We start from the raw sequence: 21,044 nt of genomic DNA, 5'->3' as shown, positions 1-21,044 counted from the left end.
GCTCTCCCTCTCTTGCTATTTTTTTCTAATACGTCACAAACTACGTCATCTACAAGTCTACACCCAGTTACTCCTACTCAAAATATCTTAACCAATTACACTCTTGAATACCTAAAACATCCCTTCTTGACGCAAAATAAAACCTTGTATCTCACCGTCAAAAAGGGAAGAATCAGTTTTATAAAATACACACAAGTCAGTTAAGAACCAAAACTCAAACGCGAACGTCTTGCTCCCAAAAATTCAATTTTAATAATTTCTTATATATTGTAAACAATCATAATTTTCGTTGATATTTATTGTTATAAATAAAGTGATTTAATAGCATTAAATATTGTGTTAAAAATCCAAAATTATTTAGATTTAAATAATTAACAATCTTTAATAAATAAAAAAAACTCCCTAATCGATTGTCGTTCAAATCAGTGCGCGACATTTTATGGTCCTTCGAGCCGGATAAACAAGTGTAAGTGACAGTGAACAGTGAAGTGAAAACAATTTATGCAATTTGCTATACAACTTAGATAAAAACTTCATTCAATCAATTTGTGAGTCCAAGACCGTGTGAATTAATTAATAACAAACAAACAAACATGTCACATGCATTTAGGCGTGGTCAGCTTAAAGCTGCTATTACTAAATTTGAGACATTTCTCAGTGGTTTCACTGACACACCAATCAACCAAGCAAAACTCCAACAGAGAATCAACAATCTTAAAGAAATATTCAATATACTTCCAGAGATTACAATGCATCTTGCAACAAAAGAACCTGAAGGTGGTCATAATACAATAGAAGAAGAAATGATGGAAGATTACATGGATATTTTGGCTCAAGCAGAGCTCGAAAGAAACTTAAGCAATCAAGAAGCAAATCGCGATAATGCACATACTCCAGCAGTATTAGACACAAGTAATCATAATTATAATCTAACTAAAATGCCCAAACGAGAATTACGTAAATTTGACGGCAAACTGGAAGAATGGAAATCATTTTATCAATGGTTTAATGCTAACGTACATGATCGTGTTGGCATTTCAGACAGTACTCATATGTCCTATTTACAGGATACTTTAATTGGTGAAGCAGCAAAAACTATAGCTGGTCTTGAAGCAACTAATGAAAATTATAAAGAAGCAATGGAACTTTTAAAGGCAACTTACAATAATGAAGAAGCGATTATCACGCGTCATTTTGAACTACTCACAGCAATACCCAAATTACAAAATAATTCAGGCGATGCAATCAGACAATTAGTGAATGAAACGTTAGTGCATGTGCGTGGTATGAAAGTTCTAGGTGAACCGACCGATAAATGGGACGTGCCATTACTATTTCACACTATCTCAAAATTAGATAGTTCAACTAAACGAGAGTGGTATCGCAGAAAAAACAATAATAAGAAACGCACCTTTAATGAGTTAATTGAATTTCTCCGAGAAGAGGCGATGAAATCACAAACCAACCTAAACAAAGACAATAAAGCAGTATCAAACCCAAGTAAACCAATAACCAACAATCCAGATAAAACTACACAACAAAAACAAAAACAAGTATTCACAATGATGATTTTTAAAAATTGTCCAATTTGCAAACAAGATGGACACGCAACATACAGGTGTGATAAGTTACTTAATTTATCTGTACCACAACGGATCAATGCCGTTAAAAATGCTAATCTATGCTTCAACTGTCTTCGAAACAATCATAAAACTAATGATTGTAATAAAGCTAATTGTTTTAAGTGTGGTAAGGTCCATCACACGTTACTACATCTACATAAACCAGAAACCAAGGAAGACGAAAGGAACGATTGACTACCAACGTCATCAAGTCCAACTACCAACAGCGTTGTACTACTAAATCAAGGTAAAATTGAAGAGGTAATGGTTACTGCCTTAGTCAATATTATCGATAAAAATAAACGTCCAATACGCTGCAAGACATTGCTCGATACAGCAGCAACGTCCAACCTTATTACGGAGCGATTAGCTACATCTTTAAACCTACCAAAACAAAAATGCTCTCTTGCTGTTGGTGGACTTGGTGATATTCAAACATCAACATCATTCAAAATCACGGCAACCATCCAATCAAGATACAGTAACTTCGAAAAGACATTAGAATTCTTTTCAGTTCCTGAAATAACTAAACAAGATCCAGTGAACTATATTGACAAAACAAAAATACCAATATCCAATAAGATAAAGCTAGCTGATCCAACATTCAATATCCCAAGTAACATTGACTTACTTATTGGTGCAGGACCAGCATTATCATTAATCATACCTGGACAAAAGGATATTTCAAATCCTGAAGGGCAAGATTTATTCATGCAAAATACACATTTTGGTTGGATCATCGGTGGTGCAATATCAGTTCAAAGAAAAAACAATAATTCAAAACCAAATCCAAAAATGTGTCATATTACGACCACACAAGCTCTCCAACAACTCACAAAGACTTGGGCCATGGAAGAAGGTCCAAAACAAAAACACCTGTCAGAGGAAGAGATGGCATGTGAACTACATTACAAAAATCATACAAAGCGAAACAAAGACGGAAGTTACGTGGTAGCACTTCCATTCAACTCCAAGAAATCTCTCATCGGTGAAACTCGGACTCGAGCTATGAACCGATTAAAATCTCTTGAAAACAAATTCAAAAGAAATCCAGAATTCGCTGAACAATATAAGGTTATTATCCAAGAATACCTAGATCTAGGACATATGGAACTATCAACGGGCTCAACTGATGCTGAAGGATTCTACCTTCCACATCATGCGGTCGTGAAAGAATCAAGCAACACTACAAAACTACGAATCGTATTTGATGGATCTGCCAAGTCAAGCTCTGGAATATCATTAAATGATACGCTGCTAACAGGAGCCACACTACAAAAACCAATTTTCATTCACCTAATTCGTTTTCGATTACACCCAATTATTCTTATAGGTGATTTGGAAAAGATGTTTCGTTATGTCTGGGTAAGACCAGAAGACCGTAAATATCTTAAAATCTTATGGAGAGATCAAACAGGAGAAGTCAGGGACTATCAATTGACGATAGATACATTTGGCACTACAGCAGCAACGTTCCTGGCAGTCAGAAGTCTTGTGCAAGTAGCCGAGGATGAAAGAAGTAACTTTCCAGAAGCAGCAGACATCATCAAGGAGCAATTCTACGTCGATGACTTAATCGCAGGTACTGATACTGTTAATAAAGCAATAAAAATTAGAAACGATTTAACTGAACTACTAAAACGAGGTGGTTTTAATATACGACAATGGGCTTCAAATAATTCAGAAGTCCTGAAAGGAATTCCAGAAGAACACATCAATAAAAAACTACAAATTGAAGTAGATCCAATGCTAAAAACTTTAGGTATACATTGGCAAACGCAATCAGATGATTTAACTTATACCTTTAATAAGTTACCAATCAACGTAACCATGAGAGTAATCTTAGCTGAAATAGCTAAGATATTTGATCCACTAGGATTATTGGGACCGGTAATTTTAGCCGCGCGGTTAATTCTTCAAGAATGCTGGCGTCAAGAAATTACCTGGGACCAAGAACTTCCAACTTATATACAAAATGCTTGGACGTCATATGCATCTGAATTCAATAGCATTAATCAAGTTTTATACAATCGTCCACTGGTACTGCTAGACACCTGCGATATCCAAATACATGGGTTTGCAGATGCCAGTGAAAAGGCCTATGGTGCATGTATATACTTAAGGCGGACGGCATCATCGGGTGACGTAAGAACGAATCTATTGTGTGCTAAAACCAAAGTTGCACCTCTACAAACTCAAACATTAGCACGATTAGAGCTTTGTGCAGCTCTCATGTTAGCTAATCTATATGATACTATAAAAGAACTTTTACCTACTCAATTATCCAGGGTTATATTCTGGTCAGACTCAACAATAGCTCTTCATTGGATCAAGACACCTCCATACCAGTTGAAAACATTTGTTGCAAATCGAGTATCTCAGATACAAGAAAAAACACCTATTACTAGTTGGAGACACATTAAGTCTGAAGATAATCCTGCAGACGCGTCTTCAAGAGGACTAACACCAGAGGAATTCGTAGATAATTCACTTTGGCCTTCTGGCCCAACCTGGCTAAAGTATCCAGAGAACGACTGGCCTATATCAATAATATCTACTCCAATCGAAGACAATGAAAGGAAAAAACTCACTTGTCTTACAACTTGCGTAAAAACAAGTTCACTTGATGATTCATTCATCAAATTCTTCAGTTCAGCAAGTAATCTACATCGTGCAATTGCCCGCATCTTGCGTTTGAGTAAAAACAATAAGTATACTGGTGAATATACTCTCGAGGAACTTCGTCAGTCTCAGGTAAAAATTATCAAGTTAATACAAAATATACACTTTACGAAAGATATTCACAACTTGAAACATAAAAAGGAAATACACGAAAACAGTAAATTAAAACATCTTAGTCCATTTTTTGATGACTACGAGATAATTCGGGTTGGTGGAAGACTAAATCATGCAAACATTTCATACAATCAAAAACATCCGATAATTTTACCTCAATCACATCCATATACAACCTTGATTATCCAAGAAGCCCATCAAAGGCACTTCCACGCCGGTCCTCAGACAACTTTGTATGTTGTGAGGAGAAACTTCTGGCCGTTAAACGGTCGAAACGAAGTTAAGAGAGTAACATATCGTTGCGTAAGATGCAGAAAATCAAATCCTCAAACAGCTATTTACCCAATGGGAGAGCTGCCGAAAGAGCGTGTCACACAAACTCGTCCTTTTCATCATACTGGTGTAGATTACTGCGGTCCATTTTACATCAAGGAGAAGAAACATCGCAATCGTGGCCGAGTCAAAGTGTATGTAGCTGTTTTTGTCTGTCTAGCAGTCAAAGCTACACACTTTGAGGTGGTCAGTGATCTGACCAGTGAGGGATTTATAGCAGCATTGCGGAGATTCATATCACGTCGAGGCAAGTGTTACAGCATTCATTCAGATAACGGAACCAACTTCGTTGGTGCCAATAATCAACTAAAAGAGATCTATCAACAAATTAATTCAGAGGAACATCAACAGAAAGTACATAGATATCTTACAGAAGAAGGAATCCAGTGAAAATTTATTCCTGCAAGATCGCCCAATTTCGGTGGCTTGTGGGAAGCTGCAGTTAAATCATTCAAAGGTCATTTAATGAGAATTGCAGGCGATACACTTCTCACATTTGAAGAACTTAACACCTTTGTAATCGAAATTGAAGCAATACTAAATTCAAGACCTTTAACACCGAGTTCATCAGATCCAAACGATCCCATAGCCATTACACCAGGTCATTTTTTGATTGGTGATTCGATAACGAGTTTGCCTGATTGGGACTGGGCTGATACAGCATCCAATAAATTATCCTCGTGGCAACTAATCCAGAAGCTGAGACAAGCCTTCTGGAAGCGTTGGCATAAAGAATATATTAACGGCTTGAATGTAAGACAGAAGTGGCTAAAAGGTACTCATGACATAAAAGAGGGTACAATTGTCATTATCAAAAAAGATAATTCACGGCCACTGCATTGGCCAATCGGTCGAGTTATTCAAACGCATCCAGGATCAGATGGAATTACACGTACGGTCACTATCAAGACTGCCCATGGAACTATTGACCGTAACGTGAGAAGACTTGCAATTTTATTACCAGATGAGAATGAAGACAATACAATAAAATCTATTTGATCGCTATAACCTCTCAAGGGGGGCAAGATGTTCCGTACCAAAAAACACGTAACTACACAAAATTATTTTCTCACGAAAAATCATAAAATATAAAATTTACAACACAAAATTTCTTAAAATCTTATCTTTCAACATCTGCTAGCCAAATGTTTAGTTTTCAGATTCACACGCTTTCAAAATTTTATTATTTTACTACACACTATTCTCACATTTAACAAACTTTATTTATATATTTTTCTAAATTTCTTTACTAAAATTTATTTTAGTAAACCTTTTCTCTTTTTTTTATATATACACTTTTTATTTTAAACCAACTTAAATATCCTTTGGATGGTCATAAATATTATTTATGACCTCACTACGCGGTGCAAGGCATAGACCCTTTTTTTTACTTCACTTACGTCCCACGCTCGTGGACCCTTTGGGTCTTGCGCTTGCTCTCCCTCTCTTGCTATTTTTTTCTAATACGTCACAAACTACGTCATCTACAAGTCTACACCCAGTTACTCCTACTCAAAATATCTTAACCAATTACACTCTTGAATACCTAAAACATCCCTTCTTGACGCAAAATAAAACCTTGTATCTCAACGTCAAAAAGGGAAGAATCAGTTTTATAAAATACACACAAGTCAGTTAAGAACCAAAACTCAAACGCGAACGTCTTGCTCCCAAAAATTCAATTTTAATAATTTCTTATATATTGTAAACAATCATAATTTTCGTTGATATTTATTGTTATAAATAAAGTGATTTAATAGCATTAAATATTGTGTTAAAAATCCAAAATTATTTAGATTTAAATAATTAACAATCTTTAATAAATAAAAAAAACTCCCTAATCGATTGTCGTTCAAATCAGTGCGCGACATCAAGTGAACAATCATTTTAGTGATCACGACTAGAAGATTATATTTATACTATCCATAACTTTTATTCTGTTCTAATTTTATATTAGTGTTGCAAAAAAACAATCAATTAATCGAATAATCGATTTTTTAGTTTCAACAATCGATTTTTATAAATTGATTCTATGTGTTTCAATTAATCGATTGGAAATCGATTAAAATTTTAAAATACGATTTATAAAAATCGATTTTTTTTTTATAAAATATTTAAAAAAAATTTTTTTCTTTTAATTTCGTAGATTAATACCTGCAATAATTTTCAATTACTTTAATGAGCGCATTACACACATCTCTAGAGGAAATTTATTATTATTAAAAAAAAATTTTTTTTCCCCAATCGATTACAATAATCGATTGTTAGCAATTCGATAGCGCAATTTCAAAGTTGGAGTTATTGAACAATCGATTGTCTTAAAATCCTAGAAACAAAAACAATTATTAAAAAAATAAAAATCTAAATATTTAAAACAAATTATAAAAAAACCATTGTCTATCAATAAATTTATTGTTAGCATTGCCAAAACTGATATTTTAAAAACACGAAATCGATTTTTTCACAATCGATTGTTTATTATACGATTTTGCAACTTTAAAGTTGGGTTTCAAAAATCGATTATTAAAAAAAAATTGTCAAAAAAATTTTTTATGTTCATAACAAAATTATCTTCGATATTTACATGTTAATTGATTATTACTTTGATAACCTAATTGATTTATTCAAATTCCAAACATTACGCGCCATAAAAATGTAGATGCCTCTAGAAGTCATCCGCTTTTTATGTGTGTATTCCCGCGATTCTCTTCTGTTTTCTATTTTATTCAGTACACGGAGAAAAATGAAGGTGAAAATTCCAAGAAATTTTATGTGAAAATCCATAAATTTTTATTATGCTAGCGGACTAAACTTGAAACCGTATGATATTCCAATATTTTATTTGATGCGTGTTGTTATTAATTGTATTGAAGCATAATAAAATTTTGATTCGGCCGACAAAAATTTCTTTCTTGAACATAATACATTTCGTATTGAGCATGATAAAAATTATTAAGTATTTTATAGTTATAATAACTGACACGACAAAAATTGTGTCGCTAGGATGCAATATTCACTGTCTTATAATAACAAAATGTACCACTAGCATAATAAAAATTGTTTTAATTATTTTACTTATACGATCAAAATTATTTAAAAATTTATTTAAAAAAATGATAATTTTCATTTTTGTTCTTTTACTCTTTAAATTAACTTTCATAAAAACTATATTACTAATCTAACAAATGTATATAGACTCTTTGTAAAATTTATGATACTAACATCATAAATTTAACGAGACTTTTCTTTACTTTGTAAATTCAATATTGCACGAATCGTGAAATTAATTTTTAAAATATATTGTCGACTAATTACCAATACCAATGCTGCTAAAAAAATATAAAATTAATATAAAATAAAAAATACAGTGTTTTGTGTTGATATTCTCATATGTTTCTATCAATTATCTTTAATAGTCTTATATGCATATACAAAAACGTATAGTATAAATATTAAATGAAGTTGATAGAAACATATGAGAATATCAACACAAAACACTGTATTTTCTATTTTATATTTATTTAGCAACATTGGTATTGGTAATTAGTTGACAATATATTTCAAAAATTAATTTTACGATTCGTACAATATTGAATATATAAAGTAAAGAAAAGTCTCGTTAAAATTATTATATTAATATGATAAATTTTACAAAAAGTCTTATAACTACTCATCTAACTTAATAAACATTTATAAGGATGATATAAAATAAATAAAAATACATCTAATTTTCCGTAAAATTAAAATCCATGCGGTTTACATTTATTGCATGCAATGATACATCAAATAGTTTTTTATTTTATTAAAACAAAAAAAAATATAATTTATTCTTATTCGTAAGTGTGTAATTTATTGTCAAACGTAAAAATAGTTATGCAAACAAATCTCATAAGCATAATAATATTAAAATCGATAAGAATAAAGATTTTCACAATCACACAACCCCATAAAACTCAACTGAATAATTGACACTTGCTAAATAAAATGGATGCTTCTTGAATGAATTCCCGCGGAATACTGATCAGAAAAATAACCAAATAAATCCGAACATTTAGAACAAAAGATTATTTTATTTAAACACCGTTGTAAAAATTACTCAAAGACAAACAAAAAAATTTGGAAAATCCAAAAGTGCGCGTCTCATAACGCTTTTTCAAAAATACAAAATAATTTATTATTTAAGTATCCTACCGAAGGAATTAGAATTAAATAAATAAATAAAAAAATCAATGATATTGGTTTTATTATTATTATTATTATTATTATTTTTTTTTAATATCACTTTTAGTTACTTGAATGCTAGGGTTCATTCTTTCGCGGTTTTGGCGTCCGATGAGAAACGTACAGCGCATGCGTGTACATATTTATCAGCCCGGCTAACAGCGCCCGAAGGTGGCCAAAGGCTGAAGTCGTACAATCATAGAAATACACCTATATATATAGATATATAAAAGACCAGTGTTTTCAATATTTTTTATTAATTATTATTAAACGACAGCGAATTAAAAAGTCATTTTAAATAGCAAAAAATCCGATGTCGTTCTGAAGCTAATAAAACCAGAATGGTCCCGATACGTTAAGTTTGACGGCCATGATTGTGGCACATCCACACGTACAGACATTCGGACAAGCACGACAAAGTTTTTTAATCATATTTTTATTAATGTTTAACAAAATATGTGTGTTTTAAACACATCGAGTGTGATAATAAGAGCATTTATCTTGATAATGGTGCATTTGTATTACCTTACAAATACAAAATGAATGAAATACACGCAATTTAAGTCCGGCAAATTGCTTGACTGGGACATGTTGAGAGTAATGCACAACCTCAAACGCTTCGCGTTATGAGGCGTGCAATCATTGTCAAAAAATTATAAATAGCTGTATTTCAATGAAATTTTATTAAATGGGTGTAAAGACTGTTATTAATTTTTTAAACTTTAATGATTTTCTATAAGTGTTGTTCCTCAACTGAGTAAATATCAGTTTGAATTTCACAAATTTTAGTATGCTGGCACGAGAAATTTTGCATTACTGATAGAGTAGAATTTCTACTGATCATATAATGAAACTTATCAACTGACAAAACTAAAAGTTTTAAAATTTTAAGAATTTTTATTATGCTAGCTTTAGAATTTTCAATTGAATCAATGTTCGAAAATTTATACCCAGTAAATCCCGACTAGAATTCCTTCCTGATTTGCCTGAAGTACCATAAGGACTTTATCAGGTTAATATAAGGTTTGCCTGATTAGGGCATACCGGACAAGTTCCTTGTCAGGACCTCATCGGGATATCCTTATTAAAAAAAAGTTATTTGCCATCAGGTCAACCTGACGAGTTCCTGATCAGGACCTCATCAGGATATCCCTAATAAAAAAAAAGTTATTTGCCATCGGGTCAGCCTGTCGAATTCCTGATCAGGACCTCGTCAGGATATCCTTATTTAAAAAAAAAGTTATTTGTCATTGGGTTAACCTGACGAGTTCCTGATCAGGACCTTGTCAGGATATCTCTATTAAAAAAAAAGTTATTTGCTTTCGGGTCAACCTGACAAGTTCCTGATCAGGACCTCGCCAGGATATCTCTATTTAAAAAAACAGTCATTTGCCATCGGGTCAACCTGACGAGTTCCCGATCACGACCTTATCTGGATATCCTTATTCAAAAAAACGTTATCCCATTCCTTTAAATATTTCATTTACAGGCTAAAAATTTAAAAAAGTACAAAAGAATATTATATAAAAATCACGTCAATCATTGTCGCACAGATTTTTTACTTCTTTATCAGTTATTCTTTGACATCATGATGAATATTATATTTACACTTTCAAGATCACATGTGTATGTCAGCCCAGTGGATAGCATCGAGGACTTTGAATCGAAAGGACGCAGGTTCGAGCCCAGCAGTTATCGGGATTTTTTCATCAATAAAAAATATGTTTACTTTCTCTAATTAATGCTCTTAATACAATAGATAACATTCTTGATCAAATTAAAATTTTCTTATTTTGTTTTTGCAATTTAATATTTTTTAAAAAATGATTACTAATAAGGTAATCCTGATAAGGATTTGATGAGGATATCCTGGTAAGACCTGATAAGGCAATCCTGATGAGGATATCCTGGTAAGGCCCTGATAAGGCAATCCCGATAAGGACCTCATGGGTCTTAAGCGTTACATCCATATCAGGTTCCTCGTCAGGATATCCTGATCGGTACCTTATTTGAAATAAGGTTAACCCGATAAGGACCTCGTCAGGCCCTTATGAAAAATTCTAGTCGGGTAAATCGTAATTCTGACGTAGCTGAAAATTTGAAATTAAGGCTAATTAGTTGTATTGAAAAGCGATTCAAAGATGTTGAATCAAATCAAATACCCGCTATGGCAATGGTATTAGATCCACGCTTCAAAAAGTCATATTTTAAAAGCGCTTTGGCTTCTTCGACAGTAATTGCGAATATAATTAAGAAATTAGAGGAATTAAAAAAAATACTGAGTGTGAAAAAGCTATTAATTAAAATAATGATAAAAAACTTGAAGGAATTTGGAAACACCATGAGAAGCGAACAGTAAAATCAAAAAAATATGCAGAACAGAATGATTTGGGTTATAATTTTGAACTGAAGCAGTATTTAAAAGAATCTGAAATTCCTCTTAATGAAGATCCAGTACAATACTGGAACAATCGTAAAAACTTCTGGCCGTCTCTTTATCAAGTTGCTGAAAAATATTTAACTATTTCCGCAACATCTGTACCTTCAGAAAGATTATTTTCAATAACTAGTAATATTATGACAAAGCGACGAAATATAATAAAACCTGAAAAATTTCAGAAAATATTATTTTGAAATTGTTTAAGCACTGATGAATGAATTTAAAGTAATATTTGCTTATCGTTTAAATAAACAATTTTTTAAATTATTAATAGATCGAAAATGTTTATTGTTAAAATTGTTACGAGAATTTAATCATATTAAATCTTTAACGGTAATTTAAATATGTATAATTTAAGCATATAATAAATATTATTAATAAAATAAAATACATAACTTATAAATCTTGAATATACTGTTAATTTATTATTATTTGTATAAAAAATATTAATAGTTTTAGCATTTATATGTATATAAGACTTATTAATAATTTTAGCATCCCAAGCGGCACAAAAAAAATTGTTGAATTCAAGTTAACAATAAGTTACATTGTAACAAATTGTTACCTTCAATTAAACAAAAAAACAACAATTTTTTTGTGCCGCTTAGGATCAGAATTAACTAGTAGGTGTGGCTTTTGAATTTTTAAAAATCTGCGCCAAAAATCCGATTGTTATACACTCGATTGTGCAAATATACAGTTGTTTTAAGAAACAATCGCTTTTTTTGAGTTTGAAATAATCGATTATTCGAAAAACCGATTACTTGCAAACGATCAATCGGCTCTATCGATTATTTCAATTCGATTATAATCCATTGTCAACAATCAATTATTTCATGCGATTGTTGCAACACTATTTTATATTTAATTTTACTAGTTATATTAAAGTTATCGAATGAAAACAAATAAGTCTTGTTGTCTGATATTATATTTTTTACTTTCAATATAATATCATTAATAATGTTATTATATCGAGTCATTCATGCACAATAAAAGATTCCAAAAATGTTGACCATCCAAAGAAGTACTTGGTATTCGGTCGTATAGCAGGAGAGTATTGGTGTCAGGATTGCTCTCAAGTTAGAATATAATACTTCTGAAATAAGTTTCTTACCAGGGACACTACAAATGGTAGGCGCTATCTAGTGGCGAGCACCGAACTACTCCCATTGCCGTTGTCTAGTAACAAGAAATTTTTCTCTTGGTTTAATCAACTTTTTTTTCATAGTTGGAGCATACAAAAATTTGCGTTAAAAGAATAGTTCTTATTCCCAGAAATTTAATTTCTTTTGTCAATTTAACAAATATTTTTTCGATCCAAAAAATTTTCGATAAAGTAAATAATTCAGTTAAATTCACGAATAATTTTTGCAGTAAGCACAGCTAAAAAATCGTTAGATTTTAGTTAAATTGGATTTAACAAGATATCAAAAAGTATTGATTGCGTTAATTTGCCGCTTAGATACTAGTTACATATTTTGACCTTAAAATTTTTTACTAGAATAGGTGCATACTTACTGCAATTTTTTACAGATGAAATCCGTCATTCGGCTGACAAAATAATCAAAGACAACAATTTTCGATACAGTTCAATGCGACATAAAAGAATTTTCATCCATTTTTCACGAAAATTGCGATTTTTTTTTCTAAGCAATTAATTTTAATTACTTGTAACTGTTGAATTATAAGGTTTAAAAATAATTGGATAACATTATTTGATGGATAATAAAATGATCTAGAAAAAAGTTCCTAAATTTTTGTCTTGTTACATACAACAAAATTTTCGTATGGTACTAAAAAAAAAATATCGATTTTATTTTACACAGTCTAATATATGGGGGAGGGAGGAGTGAAACGGAGTACTTAAGGAAATAGTAAGTTTTTGGGAACTCAAATACGTTAAATAAATTTTTTTGTTTTTTTTTTAATATTTGTAGTAAATAGAAAAAATTTTCCGCTGCTGTGAAAAAAAAAATTAGTATCGTTTGCGGCAATTAAAATAAGTATTCAATCACTGTAAATAAATAATTCGTGCAAACGTAGATTTTTGTTCAAATGAATCATTGTAAAAAATTGAAGCAACAACTGAGTTGTGGTTATTTTTTGCATTTTTATAGTTAATATAGTTATGAGATTGTTATTTTAACTACGTGACGGTTGCAGTTGCAATCATTACTTCACTTATAATAATTGTAATCAAACAATTCATAATGCTACGTTGTTTTGTTTCATTAATACCAATTCCTGTAGTTACATTAACTATAAAGTTATAGTGAAATAAAGCTTTAACTAAAAAATTTTAGTTTTAGCAATTAACTCGATAGTTAGAATGACTATTCAATATTAACAATGAATCTACACTTACGATTGAAACAATTTTTTAGTTAGTTGAACTAACGAAAAAGTTGCTGTAATTACTTAAAATTTATTTAATTTTAACTTCATTTCAGTAGTTGCGATAAAAAATTTAAATCACTATCAAATTTCAGTAGCACCAATAAATTTTATTGTGTTTCAGCAACTAATAAATAATTAATATAACTATCAAAAATAGCATTGCCAATACTTTAGCTGTTGAAAACGACATTGGATATAATGAAGATTTAGTAATTAAAAATTATTTATGTTGTTTACAAAATCACTACAAAAATACGAATGCAGAAGTAAGCCATATTTAATAATCAATAGGGTCAGTCGTTTAAACATTTTTATCTGTTTAGAGCCGTGAAAATTATCCTACAGCATCCTCCACTTCTCATGTTGAAATAATTGATCAACCATCACCAATATATGAATCGATAAATCGACAAGATAATAACCTGCAGCCAATAGTCGTCGAGTCAAATGATCACCAAAATCCAGATTCAATAGATGTAAGTCTCAAAATATAAAATTGCTTAACTTTTTATTTTTTATGTTAAGTGTTAATTACTGATACAGGTGACTGTATCAATGATAAAATTAGATATATTTTTTGTTGTTGCAATATCGAAAATTGTTAGTCTTCCATATACGACAATTTGTTTCAAAAATAAAGCTATGTAGCTTCAATACATTTATAGTGCATTTAAAAGAAGGCTTCTAATATATTTTTAACGTGAAAATTTTTTCATTTTAGTTTTATCTGTATAACTTGATTATTTAACGGATAACAATAAAGTAAGTAGTATAATCGGGTATCCCTCAAACTCTGTGGTCTCGAAGATGATACTTACTACTTAAATTAACTTTTGAAAGTAGTTTTTACGATCTGCAAGAATAATTAAATCTAAAGAAGTTTATAAACATCAAATTTAACTGTTGTTACTAACTTATATTAAGTACTTGGATTTCCTCACAAAATTGAAATTTGTTTTTGAGCTTACAAAAATTAATTTTTTTTATTTTTTATTTATTTCGGATAAATTATTATTGTAGCACGTGAAATATCGTAATCATATCAAAAGGACAATTTTTTATTTCAATTTTGAAAGGTGGCACTCGCTGTTTGAATTTTCTCATGCTATTAGCATGGGAATGTTATTTTTTTTCAACTTCCCGCTAAGAACATTAAAAATTAAAAAAAAAAAAAGAAAGTTATTGGTTTCGGTCCGATTTTCTAAAATCAAATTTCTAACAGATCATGACGTTTTGAGGTTCTAGAAAGCTATTCTGACTGACTTCAAGTTGATACCCGATTGTATGCGTGTATATGTGTATTACGTACGTACGTACGTACGAACGTACGCATGTATGAAAGTATGTATGTAAATATTCTATAACATGAACGGATCAACCGATTTTGATCTTCACGGTGGCATTCGACACGGCTTATTAATTCCTACAAGCTGTAAAGACTTGAGCTTGATGGGCACGGTGCGTTCGGAGATATTCCAAAAATAAAATTCCCATACTATTAGCATTGGTAAATTCAAACAGCGAGCTTCACCTTTTAAAATTGAAACAAAAAATTGTCTTTTTGACAAAACTTCTTTTTCGATAGATAGAAACTATTTTTACGGCAGCGGAGAGAATGAAGAAATATCGATTTTTGTAGCACCCTAATATATATTCTAGACTGTGTCCGAAAAAAATGTTTTTTTTTTTTTAATTAAATATATTTCAAAAGTTACTTTAATGAAAAACAAAATCCTCCTAAAATCTCAGCTCTGTATCTCAAAAATTGAGCTGGTGCACAGGGGGGTCTTTTTTCCATTTAAAATATGTTGAAAAAAAAATTTTTTTTCTATGGTGTAAATACTTATGTGAAAATTTTTTTTTCTATGGTGTAAATAACTATGTGAAAAATTTTTTTTTCCGATTTTTTCCGAGAATAATTGAATTAATGAGGAAAATAATTTTTTTTTTCCTATATTTCTACGAAATTAAATTGTAATTGAAATTAAAAATTCAGGTTCAGTGAATCTATGTTCTTGAGATTTATAATCCTTTGAAATAATATTAGATTACAAAGTTCCATTGATTTGATTGTCTCATTTTAAGTCTAGAAAAATTAATTCGACTTCATATGTAAATCTAAATTCAGGTCCCTCATAACGCTCATAATTTTTAAATCGGTGTTATAATGATCGTTTAATGTTGCATAGGTTGAAGTACTTGGATCTCAATTACAAGCTGCCAATACATCAGTTACTAACGATCATAGTATTGATGTTCCGATTATATTTAATGAAAATTTTGAAACGTTACTATTAAAACTTCAAGTAAACATCATGACTACACAAAATAATGAAGAGAAAAAGAAAAAAATGATCGAAATGAATAAAATGTTGGCATTTCTTGATATGAATATGAATGACTCCTGTTTACCACCGGCAACATCGAATTCTGTACTATAATCAAATATTGGATGCTTGACAATATTTTCAAGCCGTTCACGTGGACGTAGAAGAGGCAGAAGAAACCGAGTCATTGGGCTTTCTGCAAGTCAAAGGTCAACAAAATACAATTCATTTCAAAACCTGAAAAACACCACTAAAGTAATTGAAATTCTATCATTGATAATAAAAGATAAAAGTGTAATAAACCGAATTGTCTTAGGCTATAAAAAAATCAATCACAACGATTTGATTCATCTGCAGCCTGGCAATATTTGTGATGCTTTGGCAAGCGAGATAATCACTGACGATATTATCGAAAAATTTTTTGAACCGGATGCTTATGCAAATTACAAAAATATAATAAAAATGAAATGCAACAGTGATGATTGGCAGTGCAAAATTTGTGGAAGTAACTTAAACACTGACTACAGCGTAGAGTGTGATCGATGCCTTTTTTGGAGTCATTGGAGATGCGTTGGCCTAACTGAGGAACCTTTCAACGAGTGGTTTTGTCCACATTGTAACAAGTAATTTAAGTTATAGCAAAAAACAAATACTTCTATTTGATGTAAAATACGATTTACTTTATTTAACTAAAAATATAACATAATAATAATTAATGTAATTATAAACAACTATAAAACAATGTTATTTTGTAAAATAATTAATAAATTTATACTTATTTTCATTGTTATATCATTGCGTAATATATTTTATTATTTTCTAATTAAATCTGATTGAAAAAATTTTGATTAGAAAATAATATTTTTTTTAGATATTTACCGAGTGAATTCGATTAAAAGTATCAGAAATTTCCAATCCAAAATTTTCAAACAGTTTCGATTGAAGTTTTTAATGAGTGTAAGCTTAGTATAATTCATTATTATTTATTAAAAATTTATATGCATCATTGAAGACCTTGTTCTAGTTTAGTAAAAAAAATAATTATCTTCGTTGTAATTAAAAAATCAAATTTGTCAACATTTATTTCTAGGTCATAGATTAATAAATAAATAAAGAGCTTGTTCGATTTGTTTAACATTTTTTTGAATCTACACAAATATTTTTACATTTTTTAAAATTTCAATTCTAATAACTGAAATTAACCGACATCTGATGTTTTTAAAATTAAAAATTATGTAACTTTTGAAACAGATGATTTTTTTTATAACTAAAAAATTACTCGTGTTTATTTTTCTGTAATTTAAACGAATAATTTCGTAGTTGCACGAAAAATATACATTCACGTTATAATTTAAAAATTAATACTTCGATTGTTTATTTTAAAGTTATAAACTAATATAACAATTTCAAAATAAATCATGTTCAAAAGTTATATAATTTTGTATTTAAAAAATGTCAGATATCGGCTAATTTCAGGAATTAGAATTTAAGATCGAAAAAAATCGAAATATACTCGTGTAGATTACAAAAAAAGTTATATAAATCGAGCGAGCTTTTTATTTTTGTGTTAATTTATAATCTAAAGATAAATGATTCAAAATTTTATTTTTGAATTATAACGAAGATAATTATTTTTTCTCTGAACTAAAATGGTAATTCTTCAAATTTATAAAAAAATGGACGGGAGTATTTTTTTTAATTCCAAAGAAAAATGTTTTATTAAATTATAGAATTCTTAATTTAAAAAAAATTTCAGGTGTCGGCTAATTTCAGAATCATACACTAATGGAAAAAATTAAAGGATCAAAAAAATATTCTAAATTTTTAAGCGATTTTCAACAGGCTCTAACTTTGAGAGAAATGGTCGTACAAGAAAAGAAAGAAAAAGGAAATTGTAGCTCCAAGTATCTACTTTTTGGATTAGAACTTAAAAATTTTTTAGCGTCAGCAGTATTTGAGTAATCTTAGAAAAACCAACGACAAAAAAATTTTAAAATTTTTTTAATTTTTTTTTTTTGGTCTCCGGGCGTGGAAAAAATTATTTTTGCTTAACTACTATGAGGATCAGATACCTTCATTATTCAGCTTTAATTTCTTTTTTTATGGACCTTGATACGACCACTTCTCGCCGAGATATCGGTCTTCAAATGGAAAAGGATCCTTTTGTCTTTGATTATCGATATCTCAGAAACCAATGATCGCACAGAAAGTTAATGGTGGGTTTTAAAAACTTGAATAAATTCCCTTCAATGGTTAGTCATTGCTTTTTCGAAAAAAAAATTTTTTCCTATCGTCAGATGAATTTAAAAATGCAACAAAAAAAGAGCTTTTTGTGGTTTTTTGGAAAATCAAGCGCTGAAACGAAAATATTGTGGAAATCGATAATGTTGACTGTTCATTTTATAGTTCAATATGTCCACAAAAACCCTGCAGAAAGCCAAATTAATCCAACCAGCCGTTTTTTTGTTTCACGCGATCAAATTTTAAAAAAAATTAAAGGATCACGTTTTTTGCTCTGAAAAGCTCATAATCTTTAACAAGATGAAAACAAACATTTCTTCGGATCTTTGTCCACAATTTTATTGCAGACAGTGCTTTAATTTCCAAAAAAAGAAAAACTTTTTTTTCGAAACAAAATTTTCAAAAAAAAACAATTTTTTTTTTAACTAATGACTGAGAGATCAGTAAAATCACGGAATGCAGCAACGTATACGTGTTAAAAATAATTGGGTGTTGGTTTTGTAAATTGCCTTAAGTTATTCCAAAAAAAAATTTGTTTGAAAAAATTTTTTTTTTGAAAATTTTGTTTCGAAATAAAAGTTTTTTCTTTTTTGGAAATTGTCACGATATTTGAATATCGCGGCATCTTCGCATTAGGTCGGAGAAGGGCAACAGATGGCAGCACACGCTGCTCAGCACGTCTCCGACATTATTATTATTATTATACTGTTGTTATTATTATTTTATCCACTACTTTATTTTGTTTACTGTGTGTTTATTATTTGTTTCATTTACTTTATAAAAATTGCGGCCAAATCAGTAAAAATTACTGAATTTTATACACTGGTGGATGGATTTTACAGCCGCCGGGATAATTAATTGCGCATTTCTTTAGTTTAATTATTTGATTATTATTATTATTAGTTTGGTTGGTTGGCGCATGCGCGGCAACGCAACAGTTGGCCTCGGTGAATTTATTTATTTTAAATAAATTTACGGGCATTATAAATAAACTAAGGGAATATTTAGGCGCAAAATTATCTTATTAATTATGCTCTGAAAAAAAGAATGGCCATTTAATGTCGAGAGGGGACGAATTACACGTAATATAAGTCATACATCATGTTGGTGGTAAATGAGCAAATTAACATGCGACAGAGATATTGCTCCATTGGTTGAAAAGAGAAACCATTACAAGATGGCGCCGACCGAGGTGCCGGCATGGGACTCACGTGCTGCCATGGCCAGACGTGGATAATCTCTTGTACGAGTAAGGTGTGCTGCTGTTGCTAAAAACAAATAATTTATTGAGACGCCATTTGAGCTGCTTTGAATAGTTGGATAATTACTGGCATTTTGTATATTTATATTAATTGGAATTTTTGGCCGTTGATTAATATTGCCGTTAAATAAACCAATGGAGCCAATCACAGTTTTATACTACAACGACGACTGTAAGTACCTTTGTGCTTAATTCATTGGCGTGTAATTTGTCCCGCGTTGGTGGCCATTTGGGTATACCTCACGTGTGAGTGAGAGAGAGGTGTTAATATATATATATATATAGTGGCGTAATCCTTTGTCCCGGCGACAAAGCGTAAATCCAAAAACGTGGAAGTTAAATTTGGTATTATTTATTAATAATTATTGGTGACCGTATATGTTATCGACGGTAAATAATTATTAATATTCATTGGTATTATTTTGTATTTTTATTAATTATTGGTGACCGTATATGTTATTGACGGTAAATAATTAGTAATATCCATTAGTATTATTTTTGTATTTTTTAATAATTATTGGTGACCGTACATTATTAACAGTAAATAATAATTACTATTATTATTTTATTTTTATTAATTATTAGTGACCGTAAATTATTAACGGTAAATAATTATTACTATTATTATCTTGTTTTATTAATTATTGGTGACCGTAAATAATTGACGGTGAATAACTATTATTATATACTATCATTGTTTTATTTTATTAATTACTGGTGGCCGTAAATTATTGGCGGTACATAATTATTACTATTTATTAGTATTATTTTATTGTAATAATTATTGGTGACCGTAAGTTATTAACGGTATATAATTATTATTATTTACTATTATTATTTATTTCTAATAGTTATTGGTGACCGCATATTACTGGCGGTAGACGTTTGTTAGTAATTATAATTATTATTTACACTTATTATGTAAAACGGGCGAGTAACCGCCAAAGGAACATTTGTTTATTAATTGTTGTTTTGCGTACGTGACTATTGGTCACACAACAATTTATTGTGAAGTGAAATATTATTAGTTATATTGTTATTATTGTTAATATCCGGTGAAACCAATTTCTTTATTAAATTAAATTAAATCGGGTTAAATGGCTACCAACCCGGGATATACTTAAAAATTCTTATTGTTTATTTATTACAACTATCTCTTTCTTGCTTTCCTTTTCCGATACCTGAATACTGCTCTCTGATTTTCTTTTATTATTTCATTTTCATTTCATTTTCTTTCTTTATTGTTTATTTGTTATTTTGTTCGTGGGGTACACGAGCTGGCGCCCAACTAGGTTTTCTAACCCAGCCTGAGGAGAGCTGCGTATTTATTGAGGATCGTGAGCATCCCCAAAGGATATATATTGGTTTTAGTTTTGTTTATTATTTTTATTTTCAGTTTTGCCATC

General features: G+C 30.2%; 2 protein-coding genes across 2 annotated transcripts; both read left to right on the top strand.

Moving 5' to 3' along the window:
• The first annotated feature begins 593 nt into the window (after positions 1-593).
• Positions 594-1,817, top strand: LOC130670473 (uncharacterized). The gene has a single exon (XM_057473881.1). The coding sequence runs from the start codon at positions 594-596 to the stop codon at positions 1,815-1,817; it is 1,224 nt and encodes a 407-aa protein (XP_057329864.1).
• Positions 1,818-1,886: 69 nt separating this feature from the next.
• On the top strand, positions 1,887-5,141 carry LOC130670472 (uncharacterized). Its single transcript, XM_057473880.1, has one exon. The coding sequence runs from the start codon at positions 1,887-1,889 to the stop codon at positions 5,139-5,141; it is 3,255 nt and encodes a 1,084-aa protein (XP_057329863.1).
• Positions 5,142-21,044: the final 15,903 nt, after the last annotated feature.

Source organism: Microplitis mediator, chromosome 6, assembly GCF_029852145.1.
Source record: "Microplitis mediator isolate UGA2020A chromosome 6, iyMicMedi2.1, whole genome shotgun sequence".
NCBI classification, from domain to species: domain Eukaryota; kingdom Metazoa; phylum Arthropoda; class Insecta; order Hymenoptera; family Braconidae; genus Microplitis; species Microplitis mediator.
This window is presented reverse-complemented; position numbering and strand designations above follow the sequence as displayed.